Raw genomic sequence first — 19,976 nt, 5'->3', positions numbered from 1 at the left:
TTCTTAATCAGTGTTAGTTAGTGATGTTTAACACGGACATTGATGCACAGTTCGGCCATGCCATGTTGCTTTTTGATGCAGGACCAGATGCTTAGCCAGCACTTGAATTATTCAAAGATGGGCTGTGCTCTGCAGCACTTACCCATCCCTGTATTCTCAGCAGGTGTGTCGCCGTATATCAACTCTAAAAACACATATAGCCATCAGCAGAAGGATAAACTTTAATACAGCTCAAATCTCAAATCTGCTTGCCACTGCTGTTACCTCAGCTCCCGCCAAGAGCACACTGTTCCCTGTCTCTCAGATTTATCCCATGCCTCATCTAAAAACAGTGATGGTGTTGGTGTGTGTGGGATGTGCGTGTCCGCCATGCCCCTAATTTCCTTGCTCACAGCATTTTAAAATACACTGAAAGATGTGGGTTGTTGCTTAGTTTAAGGAAGGCCCTAAGGTGTTGTTTTTGCACCGGCTGTTCATATATTATGATGCATCCTTTTCCTTTGCCTTAAGAAAAAAGGAAGATAGAACTGGGATTTTATACTTTTAAGGGATAGTTCAAATGAAAATGAAAATGTTGTCGTTGTTAATCAACCTCAAACCCGTTTGAACGCTGTTAGGTGTCTGAACAAGAACGTCTAAGAATAGAATCTGAATGTAAACAAGAATACCCAACGCAAATGTGCTGTGTTGTCTTAATTTAGTCTGGCCTTATCCAGCTATACCCTGCTGAGATCAGTTTGTTGAAATGGGAGTCAATTGTTTCTCTTTTTTTTTTCTTGTTGGCAGCTCTCAGCTTTTAAGGGATAGTTCAAATGAAAATGAAAATGTTGTCATTGTTAATCAACCTCAAACCCGTTTGAACGCTGTTAGGTGTCTGAACAAGAACGTCTAAGAATAGAATCTGAATGTAAACAAGAATACCCAACGCAAATGTGCTGTGTTGTCTTAATTTAGTCTGGCTGTCCAGCTCTACCCTGCTGAGATCAGTTTGTTGAAATGGGAGTCAATTGTTTCTCTTTTTTTTTTCTTGTTGGCAGCTCTCATTATAGCCAAATTTTAAGGTACAGTATGTGCTATGTGCTGTACGTAATTAATTTAACATTACTGAGTAGCATAATTGGTGTTTTGAACATCATGATTAATAAACATGGTGCTAAACCTTTACAAAATGAGAACAGACCTTCATCTCCGCTAAAATGGTACCATAATCGTACCACTGTATTTTTGAGCATATACCCTGGTATTCTTTGACATACCTTGGAATGCCATTGAAGTATCAGGTTAATCATTCAGTACCATGGTTTTACCACTTGACACCACAGGGCTCCAGACTCATTCTTCCCACTGGTCACTCTTTTGCGACTAACTTTCTCAGTTGGTCGCAATATTTGTATTTTTTTTTGGCGCTACAACATGGGATTAATCAGTGCATGCTGATGAACTTTTATCATAGTTTATAGTTATATGGAAACGAAAGTGGTTAACATTTAACCGTTCTTTTTCATCAGTAGTAGTATTTGTGATTTGAATTTTGTGAATGGGAATCCCTCTTTTGCTATGTTATAAGCCGGGCTTTAGGTGCTTTCACTTTCGATCACGTTTTACAAGAAAAGATAGTCTGTTTTGCTTTCATACATCTACACACCTTTCACTTTTTGGGACTAAAACAAAATATTGATTAATTGTTATTCTTAATTAAAAAGCACAACAACAATAAAACAGTAAGATACAATGACAAACTAGCTTACAAAACGTTTATTAACAAAAACGAATAAGACGAGGCATGGCATACACCACATGCTGTATTATATACCGACTAATAAATTACAGAAAATTTTGCAAACACTGAGGAATCAAATAAAAATAAATCAATAAAAGAGAGCCTCCATAGCATAACGTGAGGTAAACCACAAAGATACAAGCTTTTCAAAATTTTCAAAAAGAAAAGTAAAACTAAACTTGCTGTTGGTGACAGTGCTTGCATGTTTTCCCCCCCACAAGAATACCAACATGTTCACCTTCTCTGGTTTAAGAAGCGGTTTTTTACTTTACTTTAGCATGAAAACCATCCATCGGTTCAAATCAACATTCGTGTCATTTTTGCTGCGCGCACCTTCGCGCTCGTGCTGACGCGGCAAGTATAAACCACGCTCTACACTCGAAGTGCTACGCAGTTCAAACGAGTAGAGCGGTTTCGTTATGTGTACAGCTTCGTTTGCCATTTGATGTTTCTCATATGCAACAGAAATGGCAGCGCTTGTGAGTTGAACAACGCGGTGGTCGCGCCAGTGCGACCGCTCACAAAATCTAGTCGCACAGGCAGAAAAAATGGTCGCAGTCTGGAGTCCTGCACCATCATTACACCATGGTATTACGCCATGTTGAAAGTTGAAAAACAGAAGAAGAAAAAAACATGCCTGAAGAAATATTTCTGCAAAATGCCACCGTCTTGCTTTGTGCAACACTTTCTAAGTGAAATGTCCAAAGAGTAGTGCTAAAAGCACATTTAGTTTTATTTGAAACAGATAAACGTGAATCTAGCCATTTTTTTAGGTTGGTTGTTTTATGTTTCTAAGTAGATGGGAAATTAAATGTCTGAAAAGTGGCACTAAAAGGTCAATGTTCTATCATGTTTGAAAATAATGTACCACCCTCGTTAAACCCTAAACCTAACCAATAGTGTTAACAAAAGCAAAAGTATAATAAAAAAGCATTTGCTGTAACAATCATGCCATTTAAGCTTTCTTCTACATTTCAATGTAATGCTGTACCAGGTGAGCTACTGAGCAAGTTTACTACGAAGTTAGTCATATGATGCAAATTTGTAAATATCTTCGTTTACAAAAGTGTTTTGAGGTCATAACATAGTACTGTGCAATGAACCACATGAAAATAAATCAGTTATCTATTTATTTAAATTATCTAATTACTGGTGTTCATTTTAGCTGGAAACCAGTGTATGTATATATATTTTTTGACAATTAATAGGAATTTTTTTTAAGCCATGATACTATATTTGAACTGTACATCATGATAGTAATGCTGAAATATTTCCACAGCTGAGACTTCTGTACAATGTCTGTGGTCAGTGTGTAATAATTTTGATATGCAATGCTCAAAGTGCTTTTTCTCCTGAGGGTTGATGGGTGTCTGTTTGGATGACATCCCATTCTATGTCAAAGCATTTAATTGCACATAGACGCCCTAATCTGCTTTGCTGTAAAATTTTATGATGTTGAAAATATGAAATATACCACAGGTTTGCAGAAATGGGGTTTTAAAATAACAAAGTCCTCTTTGCAAGTTACATAGTACTATCAAGAAAATGTTTAGATTTATGGTGCACCTCTTGTTAAGGGGATAGTTGATAAAAATCTTTTAATTCTGTCATAATTTACTCACTCTCATGTGGTTCTACACCTGTATGAATTTCTTTATTCTGTGGAACATAAAATTAGAAGTTTTGAATAATATACTGTTGTTGTTTTCATGCAAAAACGGGAGATTTCAGGCTTAAAAAGGACACAAAAGTATCATAAAAACATTATAAATGTAGTCAATGCGATTCATATGTCATATTCCAAGTCTTCTGATGCTATACAAAGGCTCTGAACAGACCTCAAGAAACAGATCAGTTTGATTTGTTAATTAATCGATCATATCAGTTTTGTGAATTGGATCAACAGGTTCATTGAATATATCTGCCTCAAAAGAACAATTCATTCACAAATTAGACATTACTACTTTTACTCTTCAGGAATTAACTGATTCGTTCACAACTGATTTGTTCACAAATTGGACATTGCTATTTAGAGAAAATGAACTTATGTTTCAGTCTGCTTTTCACAGAAACATATCAAATGTCTTCAGAAGACCTGGAATATAGTGCATGAGTCATAGAGTATGTTCGCTTTTATGATATTTTGTGGTTCTTTTTTGTCATTTCTGAGCTTGACGGCCTCAGTCCTCATTCTTTTCGTTGTGTTGGAAAACAAATGGCCAGGATATTTAAAAAAAAGATCTATTGTATTCATATGGGTTTGGAATGACACATTTTGCACGAAATATCCCTTTAAATATTGAAGTATTTACTTTATGATAAACAGATGTAATGCCGTTGCCTTTGGGATGCCACAACAAGATGCAACAAAAGCAGATGGGATCTATGAATAGACTATGGACACGGATCTGTCCTGCTGGAATGGTGTGACTCCATGCTTCAGTTCCCTCATATACTCCCTCATGGGCTTCAATGGCTTTGGCCTGTTACCCATCAGCCCCCTTCACCACCTGTCCTCATAATGGAGAAGGTCCATGTCTTTCTAGCCCACTGATCTCCAGTTACATTAAAGCAGGACTCGGTTCCAGAATATGAAACATGCCCTTCATTTTTAACACTTAACATCATTGATTAGAAAGCTCCCATTTATAGAACAATATGCAGTGGCAGCGGGACCCATTTGAGACCAGGCTACGCTCTTAGGGACTGTGATGGATGAAGCCATTTTGGCATTTATCGTCCTGTCTTCCAATCAACTCGCTCCGTTCTGCCTGGCAGTAGACTTTGATTGGCTCAGCTTACCGACCCAAGTCATTACCGTATACGCAAATCTTCTTAGGCCGGCAACAAGCATACTTAAGTATCTAGAGTTTTCAGAGTTCATTGCTATCCCGTTCACAGGAAGTGCAGTCATTAGGACGATGGGTTGGAAGTACAGCCAGAGCCCCCTTCACATCTTCTCTCTAGCTGCCTGTTAATCAGGACAATCCCATATGTTCTAACTGTCGGAGCAGGTGGCTATCTGTTGGAGAATAGGAATTCAATGTGACCGCTTACAGAATCTGCACACACACGCATTATGCAGAAAATCATTTTTAATTAGAATGTCTTGTTTTTTTGGTAAAATATATTAATACCCAGTTATTTCTTGAATCAAGATTCTTGATTTTGTTCTTGCTATATATTGTGTAATTGTAATCTAACCGTCCATCTTTATGATAGATATTTGGTGTAATTATGGATAGATCTATCTATCTGTCTGTCCGTCCGTCCATCCGTCCGTCCGTCCGTCCCTATCTAGTCATTTAAAAAATGTACAATGTGCCAGAATTAGCCTGAAGGCTATTTTTAAAATTGTCACCCTAAAAATATAAAATAAATAATCTATACATACACACTCCAAAATATGTATAAAGTTTATGCTATACATAATACATATAGTTCTATCCCAATACAATAAAAATCTGCTTAAAAATTAGGCTATACATAGAACCAACAAATCAACACCAGCTCACTCATACACACACAATCCCACTGTCAGACAATATGACAAGCAATGTACCAATAATATTAATATACAGGCAAGGATAATGTAAGCATACTAACAAGTAACAGTAGTTTAGCCTTAAACATTCAATCAGTACTAAACCAACCATGCTCATATACATAATAAATAAAATTCTCAAACAGGTAGAGCAGAAAAGACAAGATGGCAGCAGAAATTAGTGTATAAAATTAATGTTGACAATGTTGACTCTCTATTACCACTTCTTTAAGGGAAACTTAAAAGAGGCATAAGTATTCAAATTTGTAATGTGAGTTGGGATGGAGTTCCACTCACAAGTAGCCCTAACCGAAAACACCGTTTGACTGAATGCACTTGTTCTTAACGGGACTATGCAGTCACTTGCTGCACTTCTTGTTTAACCAGTTGGTGCTATGTTTACAAACTGGCTCAATACCGGAGGAGCCAGTCCATGTTTGATTTTATACACGAGACAAAGATCTGTATATGTAATCAAATTTCCCAACTTAAAAGATTGTATGTTTTTTAAAATATGGCATTGATGAATATCTGTCTATCTATCTGTCTGTCTGTCTATCAATCCATCCATCCCTCCAGATAATTCTACATTATCTGTCCATCATCTGTCCATCCCTGCAGATAATTCTACACTATCCATCCATCCCTCCAGATAATTCAACACTATCCATCCATCCCTCCAGATAATTCTACATTATCTGTCCATCATCTGTCCATCCCTGCAGATAATTCTACACTATCTTTTCATCCATCCATCCCTTCATCCCTCCAGATAATTCTACAATATCCATCTATCCCTCCAGATTATTCTACACTATCTATTCATCCATCCATCCCTTCATCCCTCCAGATAATTCTGCACAATCATCCATTCCTCCAGATAATTCTACAATATCCATCTGTCCAGATAAATCTACAATATCCATAATCCATCTTGGCAATTCTACACTATCCATTTATCCATCCATCCATCCAGGTAATTTTACACTATCCTTCCATCCATCCATCCATCCATCCATCCATCCAGATAATTCTACACTATCTATCCATCTGTTTGTCCAGATAATTCTACAATATCCATCCATCCACCCAGGTAATTCTACACTATCCAATCCATTTTCATCCATCCATCCCTTCATCCCTCCAGATAATTCTACAATATCCATCTATCCCTCCAGATTATTCTACACTATCTATTCATCCATCCATCCCTTCATCCCTCCAGATAATTCTGCACAATCATCCATTCCTCCAGATAATTCTACAATATCCATCTGTCCAGATAAATCTACAATATCCATAATCCATCTTGGCAATTCTACACTATCCATTTATCCATCCATCCATCCAGGTAATTTTACACTATCCTTCCATCCATCCATCCATCCATCCATCCATCCAGATAATTCTACACTATCTATCCATCTGTTTGTCCAGATAATTCTACAATATCCATCCATCCACCCAGGTAATTCTACACTATCCAATCCACCCAGATAATTTTACACTAATCTGTCTGCCTGTCTGTCTGTCTGTCTATCATCAGTAGAGTACTTTGTTCACATTTACTTGTGCTTTTGCAACATTTTGTGCAGATGTAAGTTGCAATATTATGTTTATGGTGTTTGTGACTAATCTCATATAAGATGTGTTTGGGTGAGTTAATTAACCCATTAGGAAAGGATTGAAGCTTTATGCTTTAAGAGAGTGAGAAAAGGACAGAGAGAGCTCGCAGCACCCTAGAAGCCCTGCACATTTCTAATTTGGTCCTCCGGCTGAAGGATTTATGATTAATGTCCACAAGTCACTATTGTATGACTCCATCCATGTTATGTTCCCCGAGATAAAAATAAAGTAAAGAGCTGTAAAAGTCGATTAATCACGTTATTAATCATCTCATATCGACTTGCCAACAGTCATGGATGGCAATCGAGAGAAGGGCTGCTGTGATTTTCTTTTCTGAAATGTTAAGCAAGCTAAATAATTCAAAGCTGCCCAAGAGAGTTATGTTATGTTATGTTATGTTATGTTATGTTGTTATGTTATGTTATGTTATGTTATGTTATGTTATGTTATGTTATGTTATGTTATGTTATGTTATGTTATGTTATGTTATGTTATGTTATGTTATGTTATGTTGTTATGTTATGTTATGTTAACTTCACTAAATGCACACCCTTGTACACTTTAAAAAATATTTTCTTAATTTGCATTTTTGTATTTTTACAGTAAAAAATTTGTTAATACAAGATGCATTTTCTGAAATAAAACTTAAAAAAGTATTTCCAGAGAATATATTTCAAATTCAAGAAAGTTTCTTGTAAGCATAAATCTTTTCTAAACTTTGTTTTACATTTACATTTACAACTACAATTATTGTTTTATAATTATCATTACTGAAAATAATTATTATGTTATGTTATGTTATGTTATGTTATGTTATGTTATGTTATGTTATGTTATGTTATGTTATGTTATGTTATGTTGTTATGTTATGTTATGTTAGAGGGACTTCACTAAATGCACACCCTTGTACACTTTAAAAAATATTTTCTTAATTTGCATTTTTGTATTTTTACAGTAAAAAATTTGTTAATACAAGATGCATTTTCTGAAATAAAACTTAAAAAAGTATTTCCAGAGAATATATTTCAAATTCAAGAAAGTTTCTTGTAAGCATAAATCTTTTCTAAACTTTGTTTTACATTTACATTTACAACTACAATTATTGTTTTATAATTATCATTACTGAAAATATTTATCTTGTATTTAAATATTTCAGAAAGAAAAAAAAAACAAGTAAGGAACATGTATGTTTACAAAAACAGCTAGATTAAATAAGCGATAAATCCATCCAGGATGGCTGCCAGAAGAGAGAAATGTTGATTGCCATACATGTTTTAAAACAAGATGCATTTATCTTTTATAAAGATAATAATACTTGTTTTTAGATAATCTTGAATTAATAAGATATTTTTCTTACCCAATGGCTGACAGTTTTTTAAACATACTACAGTATAACAAAATTTAGTGAGATTTATGCTTTAAACAAGAAAATTACCTGAATTCTAAATAGATTTTCTGAGAACAAATTTTAATGTCTTACTCAATTTTATAGGTTTTCAGTAAATGTATCTTGTATTAAGATATTTTCATTGTAAAAAAAAAAAAAAAAAGACAAACGTGCTGATTAAGAGAATCATTTTTATTCTTACTATAGAAGTGTTGCGCTGTTAGCTTTTCAAGATGTTAACGACAAACTCTACTGAAATTAATTGCGAATCGAGTGTTCTGTGCAAAAGTAGAGTTCCAAAATCGGTCATTTAAAATATTCCATGACATGATGCTACCTTAGAAGGAGGCAGCGAGGCAGCCTGCTAGGCTTGTTTCCCCGTAATTTTTTCTTCTTCTCAATTTTTCAAATACCTTGAGAGCAATTTAATACAGCGCATTATCATTAATGCTGATTAAATACCAGTGCGTGTCATTAGGTTTGCAAGCTTAATGCAGCTGCCTCTAATGCCTTCAAGTATTTAAAATCTTGGCTCAACAAATGAAATCATACGCTTATTTTTTGAATTTCCTCTAGTGCATTTCCACCTATAAGACAAAAACGGTAGATGTTTATGATTTTGCACCATAACATCTTTTTTCATTACAGATGAAGCAAGACTCGAGGCATCAGGACAACCCCTCAGTCCTTCCCAGGATCCAACCGGAGCCCCAAACATCACAGTCTCTTCGTCGCTGCTGGAGGATGAAGACTTCGCCTCGCTGTACAACTCCCCACCAGCGAGGGCAGAAAGCACAAGGGAGCAGCCTGTGTTCGCCTCGGTGCAGACCCTGCAGGTTGCAGAGACACAGCCTCTTTTTTCTTCTTCTCAATTTTTCAAATACCTTGAGAGCAATTTAATACAGCGCATTATCATTAATGCTGATTAAATACCAGTGCGTGTCATTAGGTTTGCAAGCTTAATGCAGCTGCCTCTAATGCCTTCAAGTATTTAAAATCTTGGCTCAACAAATGAAATCATACGCTTATTTTTTGGATTTCCTCTAGTGCATTTCCACCTATAAGACAAAAACGGTAGATGTTTATGATTTTGCACCATAACATCTTTTTTCATTACAGATGAAGCAAGACTCGAGGCATCAGGACAACCTCTCAGTCCTTCCCAGGATCCAACCGGAGCCCCAAACATCACAGTCTCTTCGTCGCTGCTGGAGGATGAAGACTTCGCCTCGCTGTACAACTCCCCACCAGCGAGGGCAGAAAGCACAAGGGAGCAGCCTGTGTTCGCCTCGGTGCAGACCCTGCAGGTTGCAGAGACACAGCCTCAGGCGCTGGTGCATTCTCTGCCCTCCCCACCCGGCAACAGTGACAATCGCACCAATCAAAAGTCCGCTGGGGAGCAGGGCGTCAGAGTGCCAAATCCACCGTCCCCGGCACATAAAATCAACAGTGTCTTGACCACTAGCTCAGGTACCGCTAGCTTGTGAGCTGTTGAATCAATGCTGAGTACAGAAATCAAGAAGTGGTGTATTTAAAGGGATTTCTTTTCAGGGACTTTGCTGATTTGATGTTGTCATCATCCTTTCTTCACCATTTGTTCATCATCACCGTCATCATTATTTTCAAGGTCATTGTGTTTGCTGTTATCGTAATCATCATCATCAACATTTTTTACAATACTCTCTTTAAAGTCAACATGAAATTGCATTCACATCCCATTTTACTTGTGCAACGTGACGTATTTCTGAGTAAATCGTGAATATATTTAGGACTTCATCAGGATTTGATTGGATTGTGAAATATTAGACTGATATTATTGGTTAATATTATATATCGTTTTAAAGAAATTAATACTTTTATTCATCAAGGATGATTAAAGTGTTCAAAAGTAACAGTAAAGATATTTTTAATGTTACAAAAGATTTCTATTTCAAATAAACACTCTTCTTTTGAACTTTCTGTTCATTAAAGAATCCTGAACAAACATATATCACAGTTTACACAAACATATGAAGCAGCACAGCTGTTTTCAACATTGATGCTAATAATAATAAATGTCTCTTGAGCAGCAAATTAGCATATTAGAATGATTTCTGAAGGATCATGTGACACTGAAGACTGAAGTAATGGCTGCTGAAAAATCAGCTTTGCATCACAGGAATATTAAAATATATTAAAATAGAAAACAGTTATTTTAAATTGTAATAATATTTTTTTTGCTGTATTTTTGATCAAATAAATGCAGCTATAGTGAGCATTACCGACCCTTACTGACCCTTTTTGAGCAGTGGTGTTATTTTAGTATCATTTAGATACTATTATAGTTTTTATTTATATTTTCAATCAGGTTTTATTTGAATATTTTCGGTTTTCATTAGAATTTTTGTTAAACTTTTTAAACAAGTTGTTGTTTGTTTTATTGCAGTTTTAGTTAAGTACATCAAATTACACTAAATCAGAAATGCTACCTTGGCAACTAGCTGAAATAAAAAACTTTTTTTTTAATATGTATATTATAACCCTAATAATCCTGATTTGGTCAACTTTGATTTCATGTTGACGTTAAAGCTGAAGTATGTAATTTTTGCGCATGGCATTTAGCCCAACCTCTCACCATTGCCTCTCATTGAAACTGTTTGTCTGATCAATGGAAAATTAAATCATTATCTTCGGTTATATTTGGTTTGATGACACTAGTGGGGCGCAAAAATTATACACTTCAACAAGTCCCGCTACTGCATAATCCCCCAGAGCTACATCTGTCCTCTCCCACATGTCCTATGTGTCATTCTTCACCATCAGCGAGCGATCATGTGTGTCCTCGATCTCACTTCCTGCTCCTGAGGTGGCTCACTCAAACGTTCTCTGCTTTCAGACGAGACTCTTAGTGAATTCCCCAGAAACCCTGATCTTCCCACCGCCCCGGGATCCTCTTTCATGATTGTGGCAGAGACAGATGCTACACTCACTGACAATGTGACAAATTCGGTCTCCTTTTCCGCTTTTAACGGCACTTCTGAAAGGGCTGAAAACGCTTCGTCCGGCTCTTCAGCAAGCAGCAACTCCCACACTGTGACCAGCGACACTCTCCAACTCACCACAGTGACCACCACGACTGTCACGCCCTTAACTGTGACATCAATGACTGTGACTCCGCCCACTGCCATCGTCGTGGTGAAAGAGGTCACGACCACAATGCCGACCACTACAGCCACCCAGACCACAACAACCGAGACGGAACCACCGACGACAACCACCACTACCACTACAACTACCACCACCACAACAACCACAAAAACACCTACAACCACTTTAGCAACCACAACAACGACAACCCCTCTTCAGACCACTGTTGTATCTACCTCTGGAAGTACCACGACTGAAGCGAGCACCCCTCCTACTGACAGTTCACCTTTGACCTGTAACGTGACCGAAAGATTATGGGTGAAAACAGGTGAGCCCCTGTTTACTGTATGAGTGCCTCCTCGTTGTTTTTAGTGAAAATTAAATAAAGAAATTAGGCAACTTTAGTAATGGCACAAATACGCCACAAATCAGTGTAAGTCAATGCAGTTTACATTCCATTACAGAAAATGTTGTGGCTTATTAAGCTGAATTGTAGATTTTGCATTGAAATAATGTTTAACCGATAGTATAGACAGTAAAACATATCATCATACCTAGACATAAACAGTTTTTTTGGGAAAACATTTGTCGCATTTTAAGCAAAACCAATCAGGACACCTATTTTTTACAGTTACCCTGATTTCGCATGTAAATGCTCTTGTTTTTTTTGCATTTGTTTGTTTACATTTTGAGAAATGAATTCATCATTTTATTAAATAATAAAAGTTATTCAATGGATGTTAATAAAAAGGTCTTATCAGGAAAAAAAATATTTTCTATCACAATTTAAACAATTTAGATTTAAATTAAAAGACAAATCTTTTGTACAGTGCTTTATTTATTATTTGTCATACTTTAAACTATCAGTTCTTGTGATGAAAATAGGTTTGGCTATGGCATGGCATAAAAATAATATAATATAAAAAAATATAAGTTATATAAAATAAGTATTAAAGTATTAAAAATAATACAAATTAATTATTAATATAATGTTGTTGTTTTTTTTGGTTTGCAGTGTTTTGTGCATGTAAGCACACTTAGATATTAGATATTTAGTCTAGCACACTTAGCCTAAAATATTTCAGTCTTTTTAATTAGATTTTAATTGTATTTAAGAAAAATAATCAACAGGTATGGAATTAAAATGAAAATTAAATAACAAAGGCATTTTGACATTTAAATTATGCTCAGTTCATTACAACAGAGAAAAATGACAAAACCAGTTTACAAATGCACATCTACTTAATCTTGTGAAAGGCTTTATTATGCAAATAATATTAGGGGAGAGCGGGGCACAAAGTAACACTTTTTGACTTTCTCAGTTTGTGTAAATCCACATGGGGTTCAGAATAAATATTTTTTTATTCCCAGTAATTTTACACTTGTCTAGTACAAATATATTGCTTTGTTTCATGATTACAGTGTATATGTTTTTCTTTATTTACCCTCAAAAAATAAATGGAAGTGAAATGTGACAACATGCCCCGTAGGTGGGGTACATTGTAACATCTGAGGGGCACGTTGTAACATGACCATATAACAGCTTAAAATGTTATCTGATCAAATGAAAAAAATATATACAAGACAAACTAAAATATGTTGTTAATAAAATAAAATAATTATTTTTTTCAAATAAAATAATGGCGTTTTTTCAGAATTAAAAATAATCTGATTTTCGAGTGACAATGAACACATTGCAATCATGCTTGGGACGGCCCATATAAACGAGCAAAAATGCTTTACATGTCTTGAAATAATAATTTCTAAACATTAAACATTGACTGTCAGTCTTTATTCACCTGTTTCTCGTTGTTTCTCATTAAAATTCATTAAAGTAAATAGTGTAAATTACATTGCTAATGTGATTGAATAGCACATTGTAACGCAGTGTTACAACGTGCTCCATCTGCGCAACTGGAGTTTAAAATCAGTTGCTGTCTTCTGCTAGTTAGCGAATCATTAAAAAATGATCTAAACTGATAAATAACAGATTGGAGATTAAAATAATAGCAGATTTGTCTCATTTTAAATGATTAATAAAAACAGAGATGAAAAATGTACTTAAGCCAGAATTTTAATTTTATATGGTAAAATAAATGTTCATTGATATCTTCAAAAGATTTTAGAATTTTGGCACACTTTTTTTTCTATGTAATGTTGATAAGGTAACTAATAAATACTGTCAATTTTGTTATGCTAGCATGTGTGGAAATATTCAAACCATGTGTGTTACAACTAACCCCGCGTTACTTTGTGCCCCACGCTCCTCTACCATATGCAGTAATTTTACTCCTCCTCTCCGACATTCTACAGTGACAGCATATGCACTGTAGTGAAACCAACATATGTTCACAGTAAATAGACATGTTCACTGGCATGGCTGTCTCCCTTGAGATGCTTAGAAAATCATGCTTTTCATATGTGTTGTATCAATTTTTCCCTCAGTGTTGTCCATCCAGATGCGACGAAATCGCCTAGAAGCTGAAATGAGACAGAACCTGTCTAAAGGTTTCACACAGGCATTTCAGAGAGCATTCAATGACAGCAACGTCCGTGTTCAGGTTGGTGGTTTTGCATGTGTTTTGAGCCGCAAGCCACTACGCAGTGGTTTTGGCCGTTAATAAGAAGGAAAACACCTGCTATAGAAGTTCAAAGGTTTGGGGTTTGTAAGATTTTTTTATGTTTTCGAAAGAAGACTCTTATGCTCACCAATGCTGCATTTATTTGATCAAAAATACAGTAAAAACTGTGAATTACAATTTAAAATAACTATTTTCTATTTGAATATATTTAAAATGTAATTTATTTTTGTGATGCAAAACTGAATTTTCAGCAGCCATTACTCCAGTGTCACATGATCCTTCAGAAATCATTTAAATAATCAAGAAACATTTCTTCTTATTATCAATGTTAAAAACAGTTGTGCTGCCTAATATTGTGAATATTTTGATAATTTTTAAAAAAAGATTCTTTGATGAATAGAAAGATCAGAAGAACAACATTAATTTGAAATAGATATCTTTTGTAACATGATAAATATGTTTTTTAAAGGGCAAATGAGGTAGGTTATCCAAGATTTAATGCATAATTTAAAAATAATTTGCTTACTATGCACAGTATACAGACTATAAACTGCAGCAATAATAAAAATGGTAGTAAGCTTATCCAAACCCTTTTCTTTCTCTTCCACTGCAACATGAAGTGAGAAATGCTAAATAAATAATGAAAAGAACTAATCGGAATAGTTGGTTGCCATTGGAAACACAGTAAAAGATGCCTTATACAGTAGAATCCAGCAGCATCAAGATAAGCACAGTGCTTTTGACCACAGTCCTCTGGGACCTTATCACAGTTGCATCATGGGAATTGTAGTTTAGCAGAGGACAGTGTGGTGGGAGGCTGTGTGGGAGGTGTTTCCTGTGTATGTTCAGTATGCAGCTCATTGAATGTGATTGTGTAGAACATCTCCCTGTTTTCAAGCGCTGAGAAAGGGCCGTCTTATGAAACACTTGGTTTGAAGCCGAAGGAGCATTTGCACGTCTGTCCGTCAGAAAGGCACGTCCAAAAATAGCACAGCGCTGGTACCTCATATGCTGCAAATAAAGAATCGATATCATGGTAACAGCAGAGACAACATGCTGAGGGGAGTGCAGTCGACTAAATAGAGTATTTAAAGGAACAATTCGCTCAAAAATTGACATTCTCTCATCATTTAATCAGCCTCATGTCATTCCAAGCTCTCATACAAGTCATGCAAGTCTTATGGGTTTGTAATGACATGAGGATGAATAAATTATGACCAAATTTGCATTTTAGGGTGTACTCTCTTTAATTGTGAATGACCACTGAAAAGGTTGTTATTTGAAGAGCAACCGTCTGTGTCTATTAAGCTCTGTACCAAATGACTCAATCTGTTCTCTTCAAGATCTGTCTCTATATTTGTCTTTTTCGCTCACTATGTGATTTTTTCCCTCCTCTTTCTCCTCCTCCTCGTCAACTGTCCATCAGATCAGAGGTTCTGTATGATTACAGACCCTGGAGGGATCAGCAGGAGACGACACAATCACTATCTACACACGAGTGTGTGTGTTTATGTGTGTTTATGTTGGAGTAAAAAGAGAGAGATGGTCAGTCAACTTGACTCAATATGATGAAATTTATTCATGTGGGATATGTATTAGCATTTGCCTCAAGCAATTAACAATAAACAAAGCCAATAAGAGCATTTGTGTGAATATAACACTATGAATAAAAACAGCATATGATTTCAGTAAGGCTAAAAACTTGTTTAAATATTGATACTGTTTGCATTTTTTACACACACAGTAGTTTTTAATTTTAACTTATCCAGCAGTTTGCATGCATCGTGGGAGAATTTAGCATATTTTTCTGAAGGTAAACTACAATCCCACCACAGTGTGTCTTTTCCATCACGTCTCAGTTGATGAATGTGCGTTAGTGTTCTGTGAAGAAAGTTATATTTGTTGAGTAACACGGCTGAATTCTTTTGTCTTGCTAACCCTAATTTCATAGCTAGAATTTTATGTATCCTAAATACACACAATTAAATAATATTAGTCAAAATTTGTAACAATAAAATAATAATAATAATAAACAAAAAATAAATTTACTTTTTTTATTTTTATTTTTTATAATAATTCTCACAAAATAAATATTGGAACTGATTATGATTATTTCATTATTTGTTTAGATTATTGTAGTTTCAAATGTAATAATTTATAGTTTGTATAATGGATTTTCATATAAGACTTAAAGTCTGTATCTGAAGGTAAAACTAAATCTTAGTTGAAGAAATATTCACCCATTTATTTATTGTTTAATAATTTTAAATATGCTGTTTTATGATATTAAATGAGACTATATATAAGACTATAATATAATGTTTAAATAAGTCACTTATGTAATTTATTCCTGTGATGAAAGCTGAATTTTCAGCATCATAACTCCAGTCTTCAGTGTCACATGATCTTTCAGAAATCATTCTGATATGCTGATTTGGTTCTTTAATACTTTTGTGGAAACTCTGATACATTTTAAAAGATTCTTTGATGAATAGAAAGATTATTTGAAATAGAAATCTTTTTCAACATTATAAATGTCTTAATTTTTGATTGATTTAATGCATCATTGCCAAATAAAAGTATTTAAAAATGTAAAAAAATCTTGCTGACCCCAAACATTTGAATGGTGGTGTAGACATTTTAAAAAGAACTAGCCAAGGAGCTGATGGAAATGGTGAAATAATTTTGTTAGATATACACTATGGATATCCATGCCATTTTACATGATCTGAGTTCTCTCTAGTTGGAAAAAGATATCTGCACGCCTTCTAATGTGACTGTGGGCTACTACGTCTTGAGAGGGAAGTCCGTGTTGGTGGCCTCTGTTGTGATGGACACATTAACTTCCTATGGTTTCAACAAGCTATTGAATGACATCAGAGAGTATGTTCCTGTGGTGTTGGCCATCCCCAATCCTGTGGCCCCCTGGCTGCCCAGCCTCGGCATCCACCTGCAGCTCAAAACGGGTACGATTATTTTCCAACTTGAGTTTGTTGGAAAATCTGACTGGAAATTATATGTCTGACCAGCTTTGCTACCATGCTGTAGCCCCTTTGTTTACGCTTTATCTACAATACATATTCAGCCAGTCTTAAGCCCACAGCCATTTATTGTTGAAACTTGGTAACTAGAATGATTGGTAACTGGAATGTGGAATCTGTTTTTGTTTAACAGTTTATTGTTTTCCTACATTTAGTTCTCAGGTTTGTCGGATCAACCGATGACATCAAGTCTTGCGGGTTCATCCAAATGATGGAGCAACGATTGGAAAATGTGTTTGCTGAGGCGCAGGAGAAAGTGGAGGACTCTTATGGGACTCTTTCTGTTGAGGTAGTTTTTCAATTGAACTTGAAAACAAAGTTTGATAAATGGCTTATCTTCAGAGGTCTGATAACGCCGTTCCTCTGTGGGCTCGTTTGTTGGATTTGGATTTACAGTTTGTTTGTGTTTTCGGACAGATTCTGAACACGTATCAAACGGGGAATTCTTTGGCAGTCACTTTGGTGTATGTGGTGTGGAACGGTAGCACTCCGTTGAGCGGTACTATGTCCAGCGGTCTCCTTAACCAGCTCACTTCCGAGCTGGTGGGCTACTTTCTCTTCTTCCCCCCTCTGATCAACGCTGAGCGTAAGTTTCAGCTTGTGTTTACCGCTTGATCTTACTTGCTGCACGGCTTGTGTTTACATGTTAATGCACATTGAAATGGTAGTTCGTGTTTATTTCAGTTTGAATCCATGAGTTTGTTTTCCTTGAGGCAGAGATCCTCAGTTTTGGTTGATCCAAAAGACATTTTCCAAGGACTCATAACATTCTCCTTTTTTGATGGGTAGTCAATATGAAAAACTTTTGGGAAGTTGACTTGTTCTGCTGGGTGACATGCTATACTCCATCTAAAACCATTTTAAACAGCTATTTTTTTCCTGTTTTATTATTATTATTATTATTTGATATCAGTATTGTGATAATAATCTCACCTTAAAAGTCCAGATGTGCTTCAAATTAAATCATGTATATATGAATGAAATATCATGTAGATTCACATTAATATGATTATTAATTATAATGAATAAAGTTATTGATATAATAATTAATATTAAATTAAATATCTGTGCATTTAATATTATATTTATATTCAATATTATTTTTTTAATTCAGGTTTCATAATCATCAATTATTAATATGTTATATATAATTATTAAAAATAGAATATAAAAGAAAACAATATATTATACATAATTAATGTAATTTTTTATTTAATGAATATTATGTTAATATTCAATATTCGCTTTTTTATTCAAGTTTTTTTTATTCAAGTAAAATATAATTTTAACAAATATAACAAAGAATGTAGAAATAAAATGCCTGTGTGCCATGGATAAGAAAATATATTTTGTAAAAATTTTTAAAATACATAATTATATTACATTTTTTTATCTTATTTTCAAATCATACTCTCAGTAAACATTTTATCTTAAGTATGCAAATTAAAAAATAATGTCCCACGATCATTTGGCAATAATTGATCTGCTTATTTTATGTATTAGGAAAAAAATCACATTTATCCTCGCCAATGAATGAGTAAATGATGACAACATTTTTTTTGTTTTGTTTTTGCCAGAATGGTCTACTAGTAAACATCTGTCTGTCTTTCTCTCTCTTTTCACAGCTCTAGAGTACCACAACCTTAACACTTCAGTAGCAACCCGAGATTACTGGGTAATCACAGGTAATTGCCTCAACAGTTCAGCTACTAACCAGCACCCAGACAACCATTTGCCAGCATGTCATGTGATTAAATCTAGCTAATGTTTTCTTCCCGCTTCTTTTAAACACAGAGAGCCTTCTTCTCTGAGGAGTGCTATTGATGTATTATTTAGCTTCCTCCATCAACTGATTTGAGATCACATTGGATCAGAATATTGAGTGTGAAAAGCTATTTCTAGCTCTAAGTTCTTGCACTCAATGTTCTCTCTGTTGCTTTAGTTAGCTCTTCCTCCCCCTTCTTTCCCCCGTTCATCCCTATTTATCACTGTCAGGAGAACAAATCCTTTTACCAAGGTCAATTCTGTAGTAATTGCAGTTTTTTTAGACTTAAAGTGTAAGAAAGGTATGTTCTCTTTGTCACCTTGCTTCATCTCTCTCTCTGTCATTCTCTCTCTCTCTAGTAATTCAGGACGTTGACAGCTCTTCTCTTGAGGGGAGTTATCAGAGCTTTGCTAGTCTAATGGAGCAGCGCCTGGCGGAGCTCTTTCTGGTTGCCAGTCGACGTGGCCTTCGCTTCAGGAGAGCCACGACTGTAGGCGATTACACTGTCCAGGTGTGCCATCAGTTTGTTCTATGCCTGTAGTTTTCTTGTCCTGAGAAACAGACCAAATATTTTGATGACTCATCCTGCACATCCTGCATCCTGATGACTCATCCTAACAGTTAAGAATGTTATTGATGACATTGCTCCTTTGAAAGTCAGCAGGAAGACTGGCAGACAGAAATCAGCTTGGAGAAAATCAACATACACAGGTTTTTGTCCAATCAAATGCTCTAGACTAGAGTGAGCCCCGCCCCCAGTACAACCAATTAGCAAGTGGCAAAATGTGTTCATGTATGGAACGATATTCCGGACAATTTTCAAATAGAATAGCAAATTGTATTTTCAATTGCGTTTACAATATGTGGACGCATAAATTGTGACATAATCCAAATGCAATTGCAAATCCTGCATTAGCGTTTGCATTTTCGCTTTCGCACAGTGACGGCCAAATTTCAAATGAAAAAGCAAAGTCCATTTGCAACTGTATTTCCCATGTCTTAGGAGTTACGAGCCTGTCATATTTAAATAGCAATATTAATTACCACGTCTGCTTTTTCACTCTCGCTGCGTCGCGCATGTAACCTGCCAAAACTCAAATGGAATCGCAATTCCTTTTGCATTTG

At 35.3% G+C, this 19,976-nt stretch overlaps 1 protein-coding gene across 1 annotated transcript in view; it reads left to right on the top strand.

The window, feature by feature from the left end:
- LOC107589196 (UPF0606 protein KIAA1549L-like) overlaps positions 1–19,976 on the top strand; it is a 54,236-nt gene that overhangs the window by 12,366 nt on the left and 21,894 nt on the right. The window contains exons 2-10 of the mRNA XM_016277560.1: positions 8,986–9,173; positions 9,645–9,807; positions 11,213–11,791; positions 13,909–14,024; positions 16,789–17,011; positions 17,242–17,375; positions 17,504–17,672; positions 18,712–18,771; positions 19,211–19,362. Coding sequence (XP_016133046.1) covers positions 8,986–9,173; positions 9,645–9,807; positions 11,213–11,791; positions 13,909–14,024; positions 16,789–17,011; positions 17,242–17,375; positions 17,504–17,672; positions 18,712–18,771; positions 19,211–19,362 — 1,784 coding nt within the window. The remainder of the gene's footprint in view (positions 1–8,985; positions 9,174–9,644; positions 9,808–11,212; positions 11,792–13,908; positions 14,025–16,788; positions 17,012–17,241; positions 17,376–17,503; positions 17,673–18,711; positions 18,772–19,210; positions 19,363–19,976) is intronic.

Source organism: Sinocyclocheilus grahami, unplaced genomic scaffold (genome assembly GCF_001515645.1).
Source record: "Sinocyclocheilus grahami isolate Dianchi unplaced genomic scaffold, SAMN03320097.WGS_v1.1 scaffold113.1, whole genome shotgun sequence".
NCBI lineage: Eukaryota > Metazoa > Chordata > Actinopteri > Cypriniformes > Cyprinidae > Sinocyclocheilus > Sinocyclocheilus grahami.
This window is presented reverse-complemented; position numbering and strand designations above follow the sequence as displayed.